Source organism: Lepisosteus oculatus, chromosome 7 (assembly GCF_040954835.1).
Source record: "Lepisosteus oculatus isolate fLepOcu1 chromosome 7, fLepOcu1.hap2, whole genome shotgun sequence".
Classification (NCBI taxonomy): domain Eukaryota; kingdom Metazoa; phylum Chordata; class Actinopteri; order Semionotiformes; family Lepisosteidae; genus Lepisosteus; species Lepisosteus oculatus.
This window is the reverse complement of record NC_090702.1, coordinates 7,050,104-7,066,378: the sequence shown is the minus strand read 5'-3', so window position 1 is coordinate 7,066,378 and position 16,275 is coordinate 7,050,104. Positions and strand designations below refer to the sequence as shown.

General features: G+C 39.1%; 1 protein-coding gene and 1 long non-coding RNA gene across 2 annotated transcripts; one reads left to right on the top strand and one right to left on the bottom strand.

Moving 5' to 3' along the window:
- Positions 1-60: 60 nt before the first annotated feature.
- Positions 61-5,030, top strand: LOC138240810 (uncharacterized). Its single transcript, XR_011190055.1, has 2 exons — positions 61-155; positions 4,420-5,030. It is a non-coding gene; the product is annotated as an uncharacterized lncRNA (long non-coding RNA).
- Positions 3,449-15,360, bottom strand: ndufa9a (NADH:ubiquinone oxidoreductase subunit A9a). Its single transcript, XM_006633678.3, has 11 exons — positions 15,251-15,360; positions 14,640-14,810; positions 13,044-13,141; positions 12,098-12,189; positions 10,336-10,477; positions 9,837-9,939; positions 9,065-9,135; positions 8,902-8,978; positions 8,139-8,234; positions 4,890-4,956; positions 3,449-3,747 (listed from the first exon to the last, which is right to left on the bottom strand). The coding sequence occupies exons 1-11, from the start codon at positions 15,303-15,305 to the stop codon at positions 3,577-3,579; spliced, it is 1,143 nt and encodes a 380-aa protein (XP_006633741.1). The 5' UTR covers positions 15,306-15,360; the 3' UTR covers positions 3,449-3,576.
- Between the last annotated feature and the right edge of the window lie 915 nt (positions 15,361-16,275).

Sequence of the window (16,275 nt, the reverse complement as noted above, 5' to 3'; positions counted from 1 at the left end):
TTCACAGGAAGGGCAGCAAATGAGGTCCCAGGACTTGATTGATGTAGATTTGCAGGGAGATTACTATCAATCACTAAAAGTGGACTGTTGTGACTGGACGATCTTGCCCCAGCCATCACATTTGGACCTCCCCTTTGACTGATCTGTAGTACAAGGTACAGCTCTGCTCTCTCAGGATGGCCTGCACAAAATTGCTTCTAGGCTCAGTGTGGTCAGTAAGGGATATGTCCCTCCGCCAGTCATTGGTGGATCAAGTACAGAGCTGTGTTGCCTGTGATGTGTTAAAAAGTTGAGTGGCTCAAAGGTGGTTGGGCCTGTGGTATCTTCCTACACTTTATTTATTCACCCTTGCTACATGAGAAACTGGAAAGAATTGGGTATCCTAAATTCCCCCAAAAAAGAGGGTCACATTTTTTGCAGTGAAAATCATTTGAAAATGAAAAACAACTACACTCGCTAGATCTTTTAGAATTCCTCACTCCACGGTTCAGCAGCTCCACGATCATGACTAATTCTGCAAAACAAGCATGATTGTCTTCTCTCATTGATCTCATTACATCTCAACAGAAAGAATAGAAGCAGACAGAGCAGAACACATCGGTGAAATATGACTTCACAGTACAGTAGGCCCTTCTCACTTGATTAGCAGGATTTTGCTGGTCTACAGAGATCTGCATAGAGCACTGACATACAGAAGACATGATGGATGGATTAATACCTTTATTCATTTTTTCCTTTTTTTAAAAATTGTATAATGTTAGCATGCCCAAAGGGGCTGGGCAGCCAGTTGACCTTGGACCCCTAGAGGTTTTTTTTCTTCTTACTAAGGAGTTTTTGGTTCCTCTCCTCCACTGTCTTCTGGTTTTTGTGCTCTGTATTCACAACATGTATGGTCGCTTGCCTTGGGGCAACCGTGTTGTGAAAGGTGCTATCTGAAAATAAATTGAATTGAATGTGGGATTGCATCAGTGTCATTTGACAGCCTCAGCTACAGCAGATGTACTGCTTACAGCGTAAGTAAAGTACTGGTGATGGCACAGCATTGCTTTCTCTGATGTAGAGAGACACGGCCAATAGTTTTGTGAGAGTACACAGCCAACGTGTTCAGCAGTCTTGTACTGTGAGGCCAACGTGGAGAACTTTCAATTATGTGATGACGTATTTTTTAGAATGTGAGTACAGCCTCTCAAAACAACAGGTAAGGACACGGCAGAGATTTCCCAATCCAGCTCTGTTTTATTAAACTTTTAATGAAGCTCTGTAACTTGTACATGAATCATTATCTGCTGTAGGTAACTACAAAAAGCAGACTTGGAATTCCTCCGGAAGGTTCCCAGTGATTGGTCATAAAGTATTGGGCAACCTTGTTGTGAAAAGCACTATATAAAAATAAATTGAATGCTCAGTCTGGTGCTCCATTGTAGTTTTTGATGTTTTGTAGATAGTATTGGTAAAGTGAGATCCATTCGTTTTCTGTTTTCTCATTCTTAATCCACATCTAAAGATGTGAAAGAAAGAAATTACAGGAAACACACTACATTGTGCTCTAACTGAAGTACATAGTGGTTTGTACTTTTTTGCTCACATCAAATAACCTGTTTTCTGAAGTCCTATGAGTTATAACATCACTGGTGAAAGTCAGAAGACATGCCGAGTGTGTCAAGAGTACAAAAAGCCAGCACACAGTACAGCAGTCAGTACCCACAGCTACAGAAGATGTGCCTGAACATCACTTGTGCAGCATGTTCACCAATCTTGTGCTGAGACAACCCAGTTTGGAATAAAGCCATTGACCCCAGAGCTGTATGGCAACCCTAAACCCTCTGATGAATAGCATTATTTAAAAAATATATCGGCAATTTGAAGATCTCAGTAAGTAAGATCTTTGGCAAGGACCATTCATAAGAATATAACCAACAATACACACAAAAGGGGGGCCAACACAACAGCAGAGAGCCAGTACAAAATGAGAAAACTGAAATGGAACAAAGCTTTTAAATGAACTGAACACTGCACAGTGGAAACCCAGCTCTCTGTTATCTAAGTCAAATATCCACAGTACATCCTGCAAAGGAATATTTGCATAAACAACGCAGCATATGACCAATTGCCTAACATCCTGGTAGATATTCTGGTAGACACATAGACCTGCAAATAACGTCAGCAACACTTATAACAATGTCCAATGCTAAACCGTACAGTACGCCATTCATAGTGTCTTCCAGGAAAGTCTTCAAAGATTTACAGAGTCCATCAAAAGTCTTCAGCCTCGAACTTTTTCACATTTTCTTTCTTACAATATGGAATCATAATGTATTTAAGTGGGATTTAAATGAAAAAAAAATTCTATCGATCCTCCTAAATTACCTATAAATATGAAACAGTAAATAACTGATTGCACATGCTTTTGGAGGAAGAATTTAGTTTTCACTTTGATATTATGCAGTGTTTTGTGTTGATCAATTGTAAAAAAAAAACAAATTAAACACATTGTGATTCCATATTAAGAGAATAATACATGAAAAATCCCAGGGGGTGAATACTTTCGTAAGCCACTGTGTGTGTGTCTGATCACAAGGGTAATCGATTTAGATATCAGATCACTGTTATTAGAAATAACCAGCAGTGAATCACATATCACCATCCTAAATTGAAAGAAGGGGCTTTAGTGTCTATACAGTAGATATATATGTGAAACAACACAAAGTAATAAATTATAGACCAATGTATGGAAGCTTTGCTGAGTTGGTTTTGATGCAGAAAATCAAGCGGCATTTTAATATTTGCCCATCATTTATATTGGGAGCCCAATAGAGACATTAGATATTAGTACAGTACATTAAAAATAAGGTAAAAACTTTGGACAGCATTACTACTGATAGAAACTCAATACAGTAAGTTTCTTCTAATAATATGCAAGACGGTCTGTAGCATGCATCGTTTAAAGTTCAATTGCTGTTGCTAGAAATGAGATTTCTATGCTACCCCCCTCCCCCAAAGCGGTTAATATTTCCCATCTTCATCACCAGCATTAGCAGTGCTTATTTCTTCCCTTACATTAAATCTTCATTAATGTCTTCTTAGACATATGAATTTGTAAAGTGAAAGTGAAAAGTAGCTTGTACAGATTCACAAATCCTCAAGCCAGCTATGGATAAATCAATCAGCTTTGGGAGAAATGCATAATCCAAGTACTTTCATATCAAGACTTACCCAGTTAGTAACCACAGATACACGCTCTCTGCCAATTTGGCCAGACAACTTTAGCAACATTTTGGACAGATTATTTCCGTCCCCATTTGTCATAAAACCCACGACTCATAGAGACTCTTGAGCTCATCTTATAACTTATCACAGGAGCCGAAGTCAGGTCTGCATCGGTTTAATTGCTTGTCTAACAATAAACCATCTAAAAACTACATTGTAAATGACAAATAAATCGCTACCATTTTGTATAGGTTTTAAAGAGCTTTTATTAATTATTTTAGATTTTTATATACAGAAAATGCAACACGGACACTTTGATTCTCTGCGGTAAAATGGATATCAAACTACGACAATGGCTTCAGTGTGACTTCAGAAGTTGACAGTCTTGGCTGGTTTGGTCTCTCCCAGTTCCGCCTCCAGCCAGCGGTACCTACGGTGACGGCGCAGGACTTCTATAGCCTTCTGTTCCACGGGCGTTGGCACGATGCCCAGGTCCTGTAAGCCTGGCAAGGCGGGGAACTTCATGTCCGTCGTGTGAAACTGCAAGACGGACCAGAGGACTTCAGTTAAAATGGCACAGATGGGGCAAAAATCAAAAGCTGGTCATACAGAAAGTCTTTCAGAGGTCAAAACTGGTGAACCCTGTTTCTATAGTGTGTTGTTAATCTTGGAGCTCATTAAGAGGAAATAAAGGGGTACATTTCAATTAAATTATCCCAATTCCTAGCTAGAGTAACCCCAAAATTCTGGAGCTCACGTTTATCCTCAGCGGAGCTTTCTCAGAAGTGAGTGTGTGCTGGAATGACACATTCACACTGAAAATAAAAGTAGGTCTAAAAATCAGAAACTATGACTATTCAAATCAATTATAACCAGGGCAAACAGAAAGAGTAAATTTGTTGTGACCTGCCTTAGAACCACAAGCCTGCTGTTATGTTAGCATGGTAAATGCACAACACTGATATTTAACTAATGGAGGGTGTCCCATTAAACTTTTTATAACGATGACCCCTTGAATACTTGAAGTCCATACTTGCGCTACATTCACAGAAGCGCAGACTTGGAGGAAGGGGTAAGGACTTACTGGGACATGGCCACATTATGAGTCTAAAGTAGCCTAATTAAATTTTGTTTTTACATCATAATATTGTGAGTTTTAAAACTGTAAAAAAGTACAATCTCACTAACACATGAATATTTTTTTCTCCACAGCAATCTCTTTGCTTTGATAGAAACTGAAACATCCACCATTCTGCAAGATAGTGGGCGTGATCCTGTTCAGCAAAGTCTGCTCCGATGTGGACTTCAGAGAAGGGCGCGTTGGGGTTGCTCGTGAGAACCCTTGTGAAACACAATTTTAGAAATGCGACACCCCAAGTCCTCGCAGACTTGCGCATTCGAAGGGTGCAAGACCACAAGTGTGCACATCGGGACACTGTCTAATAAATCTAGATACCGAGACATGCTGATAAATATTAAACACGTTTGTGTTTGTGATCTGACCTTGTGCACCATGATGGACCCAAAGCAAATCCAGGCTTTAGATTTTAGCTTTTATTTCAATATTTGTGTGCTTGGTTTACAGTAGGAGAATACGTATATATTTTTTAGAGTGAAAAATTGCCTTTCCGATGTGCTGTGTCCATTACTGAGGAATGCAACCGAAACTGTGCGATACGTACCCTGTCTGCTTTGTCCCGAGTCGTCCATGGCTCAAAGGGACTGAGCTCAAAAAATCCCGCAACCAAACTTGAAAAGAAAAAAAAAAGGTCTACATGTGAAATGGTGCTGAGGGCAAATAAAAACTTTTTTTTCCAAACAAATATACGGGTTTGCTGGATCGATTACGAACTTTTATTACAAATTCACCGGGATATATATGAGCACTCTTACTCGTATGTGTGCCTGAAATCCAACTTCTAAAAATAACCCTATGTCTATGCCAGACAGAAGTGTAATTTAATCAGTATATCTACTAGAAAACCCGATCATCCACCCATCTTCTAAGAGCTTTATCCCACTACAGTGTCTTGGAGGGAAGCTGGAGTCTATCCCAGCAAGCAACAGGAGCAAGGCAGGGTACACACACATACTCACACTAGGCCCAATTTTAGAAAACTAAAACATTTGAAATAAAAATGGAGTGTGTAACTAGTAACTACTCTTCCTTTTCCCCCAAAAATATTGCTGTTTATTACATTTAAATTGACAATAAAGAGAAAACATCACATACTAAAATCAGTATAATTTCAGTACATGTGCTTTTCTGGTAATTATTTGTTTTACTGAAAAAGTAGAACAGGTATGAAACATATGAGACCCCAAGCTATATATTTCATTTTTAAGCTCAAATGAACTAATATTACAAAGAACAAACTTATCAAATAAGAAATCGCAGAAACAACAGAAGATAGATGTATTTAGTAGTATTTGAAATGAAATGAAAATCCTACAGGTGCATTGGCCTTCTAATCACATCACAGTCCTATCCCAGGTTAGTGCATGGTGCTCTACCAACTGCATGATTCCCCACTGGCTAGAAATATGACCCATGTTTGATACTGACACACCTAGGCTGTGAAGCAGAGCATGCATAGCTGGAAAAGGTTATGGTGGTAGTCAGCATAACAGGCAAAATGAGTGGAGTGACTAATAGAAAACAAAATAAAAAAAATGAAATGTGATCTGCTGCAGACTTATAAGGTCAATGTCAACAATGTCCTCTGTGGCTGGTAAAGTGACTAGACACTAGTCTAGTGTCACTAGACAACTGTGACCAGGACCGTGATGGGGCATAATTTAGAAGATAAGACTTTATTGTCCTCTGTGGGAAATTTGTGGACACCCAGCACTCCTGTACATTTAAATAGAATGCAAACCAAAAAAAAAAGAAAAGAAAAAGATTGCACATGATTCTATTTAAAAAAATAAGAAAAACATTGCACATGTACAGTATAACACATCACAAAACATATTGCACTCAAGTGGGTTGTAAGAGTCAAAATTGTGTTTACCCTGAATTGGAGTAGGGTTAGAGTATTTACTTCCTGCTGTGCCACTATGTGTGGCCATAGCCAAGACATGATAAAACACCACTGGCCATTCAAAATTGGGTAGGTATAACAAAAAAAAAAAACTGGCCATTCTAAATGTATATTAAAAAAAACACAGCACTCCCTGCAACCAGATCTTACTCTCAGCTTCACTTGGGAAAGTAAGAATAAAATACAGGGTACTAAATGTCATCAGGATCTTGTTCAACCATACACATTCTTCCTTAAGATGAAACGATAACAAAAATGAAAATGGTAAGAAACCTATACAGTACTGAAATCTTAACTGCAGAACACTTCTAGTGTTTTATTATTGCAAGCTTCCACACCTTCTCCAGCTGATAACAGAAAGTAGAAAAACCAGGTCTGTAACAGCTCCCGCAAAACAAACATCCCTGTTTGTAAAATTTCCTCATAGCTCTTTCCAATTAATGCTGGTGGTTTTCCTCAATGCATTTCACAACTTGTTCGGTAGCAGTTTTTTTGGCCAGTTAAGCTTCAGCTCTTTTTAAGCGCCATCAATAAATTACCAGGGGTGCCACTCTTTTTTATTTTGGCCTTTTTCTCATCTCTAAAGAGATGCCAGTTTGTTTGCAGTGTCTCATATGAATTATACAGCCTATTGTGCAGTTCTTATAAATACTCTTTAGTCTTTATTACATATGACTATATTACTCAATTCTATTAACAAAGATTGTAGTTCACCTGACTTGGTGGCGAGGAAAAAATATATTTTTCAGACCAAAAAAATTGCTTGAGTGTACTAGCACACAGTGCTGTTACTCAAGAAGGAATGACAAGATGTAAATAAACTGTCATATAAAAAGACAAACCAATATGTGGGGAACTTGAAGTTATGCCTATAAATGGCATTCTGGCTTACATCATATACTGCACAACACATTATTGTACACTGTTGCTTTTGTCATAAATTAGAACTTACACAATGCAGCGAAATATGACTTTTTTTCCGGAACAGAAACATATTAAATAAACATCTGGTTAAATTGTAGGCAGCATAATTTCAACCTGTGGTTCAAAATGTAGATTAAGCCAGACACGATATAAATGCTCCAGTTCATTCTGATCATGTACTACATTGAATAATAACAATAATCAAGACCTGAGTTAAAAAGGCATAAGAATAGGATTCTTACGAATCCTAGATGAACACAGTGTTAAGTCTTCTAGCGGTGGAGCTTTCTTTAGAAAAGGCAAGATTCCCACTTCATCACTAAAACTAACCCTGTTCTTATAAACGGTTTACAGATACAGCTGAACTGAATTTCTGCACAAACTGACAGCAGTGGCTCTGTGGCTAAGGATCTGCGCCTGTGGCTGAAAGCTTGCTGGTTCAAATCCTACAGCCGGCAGAGGAATCCTACTCCGTTGGGCCCCTGAGCAAGGCCCTTAACCCCAGCTTCTCCAGGGGTGCCGTATAAATGGCTGACCCTGCGCTCTGACCCCAAGCTTCTCTCCCTGTCTGTGTGCCTGTGTGTCTCATGGAGAGCAAGCTGGGGTATGCGAAAAAGACAAATTCCTAACGCAAGAATTTGTATATGGAAAATAAAGTGATCTTATCTTATCTCTTACTGTACACACAACTGTCCCTGCCAAGGCAGGACAATTTGTTAATTCGCTTCTTCTGACAAATTTCTCATTCGAACTATTCTCACTCTTAGGTCGTCCTGAGAAAACGAAACTAAAAACGTTGGTTATGACTCATTTGAGGAGGTATTTTAAGGTCAATGGAAAAAAAAATCAAAGCGTATTCTTCCAACTGGAACTGCCAGTGAATTTGAGAATGCAGGTCACGTGCACACCCGTCTGAAGTGAGAAAAAAGGGAATTTCATGATAGTTAAAGGGTTTTTACTCACTGATATAAAGGACGTGGCATTGGGTAGCATATAAAAGGCCTGTGAGCCACAGCATAAACGTATTCCACCAGGTCATGAAGAAGGTATCTGTTGGGGCTGTAAAATAATAGGTATTAACTCTTATATCCTGAACAGGGCCGCATGCTGGAAAAGTAATATTGTAACAGTATGACTATCGCAGTACTTTGCTTCCTACAGCATTATCAAGAATAAACCGTTCTTCCGTATAAACACGGTATCGCTAATTGTCAAGAAATTTGACAGGGTTGAAGTCATGTTTGGCTGCTATCGCAAGCCATTTTGAACTATTAATATTTACAATCTTGCATACAAGGGTCTAGCCGAAAAATGAACTTCCCAGCAAAAGGAAAGTTGCTTTACCTCCCACAGGTTCCTGTGAAGTTACAAAAACGTTGCCACGCCATATAACAAAACGTAACCGAAAATTTGTTACAAAGATTTTCAAATTGGTAAAAAGATCAAAGTTTTTATTCGTTTTTGTTGCATATTAATAACTTGCAGATTACTACTTCTTTTCAGGAGCTTTCAGAAATTTATAATAAGGAAATGAGCTGGATTTTAGACGAGCTTTCCAACTTGTAGGCTGGATATCTGTACGAAAGTCATACAATAGCTGTACAGTAACTGAAGGTTTTCCATACAGGCAATGCATTTCCACACAGCTTTCTTTTTCTCACGTTTTCTTCCAAATGTTTTCTTTTTAAATCAAGTGTATAAGATGCACACTAGAGCTGGATCCTACCCAACAAGAGCGTAGGTTTTTCCATTGGAGTCGGGGTCCTTAATCGCGCCGACAATGGCCTTGGCTACATCCACAACCTGAACAGGAGAAACATCTCAATGGCTGAAAACCTTCTATTTTATAGGCAGGTAACAAAAAAGACCAACTGGATAAAAAGACCTACATAAACGGGCTGCTTCACGGTCTTCTTCCCCCTAGCAATGAGTGGTATTGCCTTGCCAAACCAACGCATGTCTGTTAAGAGAAATCATACAGAAGGTGTAAGAAACATGTTCAATAAGGGTTTTCAATATTCGCCATTTACACTTGCAGATGATATGACGTCGAGCTATTTCCTTGATCAAAAAGAGCATTTTGGTTCTCGGGATCGTACGATTAACACACAGCTCCTTCCCCTGTTCAATCCCTGCCATAAAATTAGTCCTAAATATTTCCAAAGAAAAGAACTTGGGAGAGCAGGTGTACACTTCCATTATGTTTTAAGAAATGTCATCAGAGATTGTCTTATTTTTTTACCCAACTATTTTGATTCACAAGTAATAAAAGATCTGCCTGCTTGTGTAATGTCGGCTTGTCTAGGTTTGTCATCAGTTTCGTATAATGAAGTAAATCTCAAGTTTAAAGGCATACAAAAAATTGATAGAAGTATTAAACAAATACATTTTTTTCCAATTGGGTGTACAAAGTTCATTTTTATTTCTACACTTATTAAATACTTAAGTTATTGTTATGCTATCTAAATACCAAGTACTTCAGTTTTATCTAATTTGATTGCTCCAAATGACAACCCCACAATACAAAACAAATGATTTAATGCAAGACCATGTAAAATCACAGGAACAACAGGTGATAAAAGCTACATTTGTTAACTCACAAGATACAACAATTAAAAACTCGGCAGAAACAAAAATTCTTGGCAGAAACAAAATACTAACTTGCAAAATGGTTGAAAAATCGGTCCTCTCTCCCAAACAGTTCAGATGGCTTCATAATTATTGCATCAGGGAACTCTTCTCTCACAACTGCTTCTCCAACAGCCTATTGAGCCAATATTATAAAATATAGTTAACTAAACACTAAAGAGTACATCACCTTGATGTGCCCTGAAGGTTTTTGTACCATTACATTAAAAGATTTTGTACAGAAGATTTGAAGTAAGCAAATATCAGTCCGTCTAGGGGAAACATACTGCTTTTGCAAACCTTAAAACAAAAAAAAATGAATCACAAAAAGATAACTTTTCAGTATTAACTAATATATAAAACAACATATAGTATACCGCAGATGCATCTCAAGGTCTTAGAAAAATCACAGTATTTTGTCACATAATCATGCTCCACCATCCTCCACCAATCTTTCAGTAGGAGTAAGTTATCAGATTTTGTAACGTTTGGGTACACACTGTGAACGGAAGCATTCAGACACATCACACACCTTTGTCCTCAGATATCTGGAGGGGCTGCGGATGTCAGCGTTGAGGTGAGACATGTGGATAAACTTTTCGATACCAGCTTCTCGGGCAGCCTTGGCGATCTGTTTCGGGATGTTCACATGGACGTCCTCAAAGCTAAAATGCCTTTACGGAGAATTAAACCAAGGGAGAGAATTAGGAAGATTTAAGATAAATCAAGGACTAGGCACAAGGTATATTTTTCAAGACAAAACAAATATGCCGTCAAAGCCCATTTTGAATTTTAAAAACCGGGAGGGCAGAATCTTAAACAGACAGGCAAGAACCAGGGAAGTATTTCCCAATCCACATTCTATGGAAGACTGTGTGCTATGCTTTGTTCCGTGAACAATATTGAACATTATATCCTTATAACGCAATAAAAATACAAGAATGTATTAAAAAAATACTGACATTTTATTATACTATCTTATATAGTGCCTTTAAAAGTGGCTTCAAAAAGCTCATTACTGGAAAAAAAACACAATGAGAGGAGACGGGAGATTACAATTAACTTTTGGAATGGTGCAGGAAATCAAAGGGACACAAGAGTCAGTTCAATAAAAGCCCTTCTAAAGAAGGTTATGTGTCCTGATTTTTTATAATAATAATTGCTTACACTTATATAGCGCTTTTCTGGACACTCCACTCAAAGCGCTTTACAGGTAATGGGGACTCTCCTCCACCACCACCAATGTGCAGCCCCACCTGGATGATGTGACGGCAGCCATAGTGCGCCAGAATGCTCAACACACATCAGCAATCAGTGGAGAGGAGAGCAGAGTAATGAAGCCAATTCATAGATGGGGATTATTAGGAGGCCATGATTGGTAAGGGCCAATGGGAAACTTGGCCAGGACGCCTGGGTTACACCCCTACTCTTTTCGAGAAACGCCCTAGGATTTTTTAAGACCACAGAGAGTCAGGACCTCGGTTTTACGTCTCATCTGAAGGACGGCACCTGTTTACAGTACAGTGTCCCCATCACTATACTGGGGCATTAGGACCCACATGGACCGCAGGGTGAGCGCCCCCTGCTGGCCCCACTAACACCTCTTCCAGCAGCAACCAGGAGGTCTCCCATCCAGGTACTGACCAGGCTCACACCTGCTTAGCTTCAGTGGGTTACCAGTTGTGGGCTGCAGAGTGATACGGCTGCTGGCTGGATTTGAAAGAACTCAGGGAAGGTGACTGTCTGATATCTTTCGGTACAAAATTCCAGAGGTTTGGAGGTACAGCAGGATAAGGCCCTGTCACCCATAGAGTGTAGACAGCTTGAGGGACAGACAGGAGACCAGGATTAAGACCAACTAAGGTCGCGAGGTGAGGAATAGGATGATAACTCAGAAAGGCTCGATCGTTCTAGTAATAGATTGGAGGTAAGGGAATCTACACCTGTTAGGAGTCAACAAATAGAATCATTTTGCTGTTTTGCGCATTCCCAGTTCCTCCAAGGTCTTTTCGTTTGAGTGGAGGTGCAACATGCTTGATTCAGCACCATGAAAGGGAACAGGTGTCTTGGCTATTTAGGGTTTTGGTCAGCTGCCCTAAGCTCATGTAACTGCCTAACTATCTGAGAATGTTTACGCCTCATATGGTAAAAAAACTGCTACTGACCAATCTTAAATGTATGTTTTTTGAAGGAAATTTTGCTCATCTTCAAGGAGAAAAGCCCATCGCTGTCCTTAGAAAAATGAGCGAGAGATGAGGTTAACCTGTCTTTTTGTAAGGGAAAAACTGAATTACCTCGTCTCCCATTCCCTTCCAACGAGATTGATGACCACATTGGAGTGCGCTAGAGCACGTCTGATGGACTCCTTGTCTCTGGCGTCCCACTCCTGTGGAGGAATTTTGCAGCATCAATGCATGCAGTCCGTATAAAGAAACCTGCCTTGATCACTTATAAAAGTAGTCTATTAACAAATGACACTTCACTATTTCTGGGCTAGCATACTAAGCACACATACTAATGCATCTTTAGCCATAATACTGACCTCATTATCTAGGCTTCTAGCAATTGCAGAGGGAACAAAAGCAACTGAGGACAATCTACTTCAAAGTATTAAATAGCAACCATGACTACAAATGTACTTACAAAGACTAGACAAAAATGACCAGTATTAGGCTACTTTAAACATGAATCAATGCCTTGATAAACCACAGGTCAACAATCTGTCTATAACCAGGATTTGATATGACTAACACTATCTAATAAGGCCGTAGGTAGTACAGGCCAACAAGTTTCAAAAGGAACACTAAGGATATAAAACACTTACAAATATTTGCCTTACTAATCCCACTATTTTGTATTGTTTGAGATGCTTTGCAATTGCAACAGATAACTTGGTGCTCATCTCAGACATCAAACAAAAACTAAAAGGCTAATGTTTAAAAGAAGATGGAACATAAAATCTTTACCCCGCCTTGTGAAATCAGCTTTTTCAGTTGGAAAGTGAGTCTTTGATGTTTAAATGATTTATGACCAGATGCATCTTTAGATGTGCTGGCAATTCACTTTCATTCATTCTCTTTTTGAGAACTTTGCCAATATATGAATTCACTACGAACAATACAATAATTATGAATTATTTCATAATAAACACAATGACTATTTTACACAAGCCTGTACTGTATCTTCTACAACCCTCCCTAATACTGTGAATAGTAATATGACTGGTCTAGAAGAGAATACCAGGAAAATGATTTGTCCAAGATCTCCCATGGGTCTCAGGTACATGATGTCATACTGGTCACAGCGATGAGGAATGACAATCTGGGATCCGACACGCCCTGAAAATTACAGCACAGGACGTCAAGCACAAGAAAATACCGAACTACTTTCTGGGAAGGGAAGTACTGCACTTAATGGTGGATTAACGATAGCAATAACGATAAGAGAATTTGTGATATTTGAATCCTTCTTTTTTAATTCTGGCTTTAAACATTCCCCCCCCCAATTTTAGCAATCATGTCAGTGCTTCTCAGTTACTGAGTAAGTATTTTAACATTTTACTTAATATTTGCTATTTATACATGCATGTTTGCACTTTATATTCATTTTTTCAAGATCGAGAGGCGAATGCAACTTTTCAAGGTAGTTTTTTCCTTACGCAACTTTTCAAAGTAGTTTTTTTCCTTGAAACTCCACCTCCATAACACGACTAAAAATAAAATCAAAAATGAGATTTTATAATAAAAATCACACAATGCAATCACAAATGGGTTACTCTGTAACGTCACAAAAAATACTCACTTCGTCCAAATAAACAAACAAGCCTGACTCTCACCTACCAAGGATAATGAAGAATACTGAAGATTACCAATAATAATAAGCTATATACAATTTCTTGCATTAGGAATTTATCTTTTCGCACAGGAATACAGACGGGGAGAGAGAAGCTTGGGGTCAGAGTGCAGGGTCAGCCATTTATACGGCGCCCATGGAGCCGCTGGGGTGAAGGGCCTTGTTCAGGGGCCCAATGGAGTAGGATTCCTCTGCCAGCCGTGGGATTTGAACCGGCAACATTTCACCCACAGCCACATGGTCAGAAGCAAGGCTAGATGATCACAATTGGAACGTTTATTTAAAATTGAGAAAGGCAAACGCGTTATTACGCAAAGAGTTGTGGGTGTCTGGAACAGGTTTTTCAGCTTGGCGGGTGAGGCCCAAATTGTGGGCTCTTTTAGGGAGTGGATGGACAGTTTTTGATTCACATAACTTCAAAACTAACCATCAAGAACGGACAAATGGCCACAGCCTTACATTCTTATGTAAAACTCTTCCCAGAAGGTCCTTTCACTTTAAGACCCCACAAACATGGAGGAGTCACAGATGGCATTCATTTTAGAGATAAAAAAAACAGACAGAAAGCTCAGGTGTGCTCACTAAGAAGTCATGGCACTCTGGAGGAGAGACATCTCTGACTGAGCAGTGATTAGGACACAGCAGTTAAAACAGCATAATTCATTCATTCATAATTCAGAAGAACTCACCTGAAATAAAGGAGCTGACCTGACAGCATTAGCAGCAGTCTATATTTTAAAATATTTGCATGAACAAAGGTAGGACTGTTTAAGATGTTAGCATAATAATGTTCAATTTCATGTTTGTGTGTGTAAAAACAGAAACCAGCTTGGTGGACCTATAGGCTCTCACCTCTCACAGAAAAGCACCTCAGAGCATCAGCTAATGTGATGCAATGCTCTGAGACACTTGAATTATTTAACACCAGTTATGGCCAACGGAGGAACTTCCCTCACAGGAGAAACATTTGCTACATTAACTTACCGAGCCGATTGACCACATATCTGCCGAGAAAGCCTGTGGCTCCAAACACTGTTGCGGCTATTCCACTGAAGGAAGAGCGCCCCCCTTTGCCACGGGGGATAACTGCATGGTGGATTTTCCGCTGCTGCACCACAATAGAGACAGCTGATATCACACCTGGAGATCCAGCGCCTGCAGAAAAACGGGCTCAGTATAAGAAGAAATAAAACACACTGCATCTTTATATTCGACCACGGATAGACTGCATCCACCACTGCATACGTCTGCATGTCCTTTTGTCCAGCACTGCACTGCGAGTCACCTTTCGTTCAATGCAATAAAGGTGACAAAATGTCAGCGTATAAATATATACAAATAAATAATGTCCAAATAATATCGTTTCTCGATTACTAGAAGTTTTAAATGCGATCACTGCGTGCTACTTGTTTGGTAGCTGTGTAGGTCACACAGAAAACAAGAGGGTCATTTGGCAGGCTAAGATACCGGCCTGTGCATCAGTTTTCGAAGCATTTTTTACCGGATTATTAGGATGTTCCTTCAAAATCTGTTTCTCTTATTCTGGGTATCTATGGCCATTACCGTTCCAGAGGTGGGAATAGAAGAAGACTTACATGAAAACCTGGAAAGGACACCTGCAGGACGGCAGCGGAGGGCCACGGCCGCCATAGTTCTTCTCCGTCTCGGCAACAGACCTTCGCCAACTACGGCAGCCGCGGAGAGACAAACCGTCCAGCACCAAGAATGTGCCCTTTTACTGTGGACCACCTGCGGAGCCTAGCGTTGGAAACCGACAGCAAATAGCTTCCTCACTTTGTAGTTTCCATTTTCAGAAGAAACTAGGCTACGCTTGAAACTTTGCCAACGATAAAAAAAATCCCTCTTACAATACGAATATCTGATAGAGATGATGCTGGACAATTCTGCAATTTCATGATTGCTAAGTTACGTTATTTTAATTTAGTCCACATTTTGACATCAACAATGAACAACAATTCCAATAACTTCCTATTTGCAATCATTCGACCGGAGCAGATATCAACCTCCCAAACCTGGTACCATCATTCAATGTCATATTTTTTTATATTTATGTTGTTATCTTCGTGATTTATAAACATAACCTTTATATTCCTGATAAGAAAGGTATTATCACAGCATAGTTAATATTCACGCGGATACGTATTTCGGCTACTGTTATTTCAAAGATTTTCTGCGTGCAATCTTGGAAAACGTACCGATATGCTGTAGTTGACACTCGAGGAAGACTCCACAGATGAAACGTTGTATTTTTTTATCTTCTCTTTTCAGCATGGGATAAACCTTAACTTGTTCCTCTGATATAGTATATACAGTATACTATTTGCTGTACATATATACAGAATGTACTGATGAAAATGCATGTACTGTATATAATGTCAGGAAAATATTTTACCAGATGGAATTGCTTCATAATAATATGGTTCTCTATGTATACATTTAGTAATCTTTGTATTACTGCTGGAATACAAATGGAATATTACATTTGTTAAATACTATTTTTATATTTCATTATTAATAAATCTAACATATTGAGTAGACAAGTCATATTTAGGGGAAAAAAATACACCCAAGCTGTCAGTTGAACAGTTATTTTATTATA

Bases quoted from the DNA above. Each gene is read 5' to 3' on its own strand.
- ndufa9a (XM_006633678.3), bottom strand. From the start codon at position 15,305: ATGGCGGCCGTGGCCCTCCGCTGCCGTCCTGCAGGTGTCCTTTCCAGG. The intron at 9,136-9,836 runs GTTAGTATTTTG...TTCTCTTAACAG, and splicing joins ATTTTTCAACCATTTTGCAA to ACATGCGTTGGTTTGGCAAG. The intron at 8,979-9,064 runs GTAGGTCTTTTT...TCTCCTGTTCAG, and splicing joins CCGTGAAGCAGCCCGTTTAT to GTTGTGGATGTAGCCAAGGC.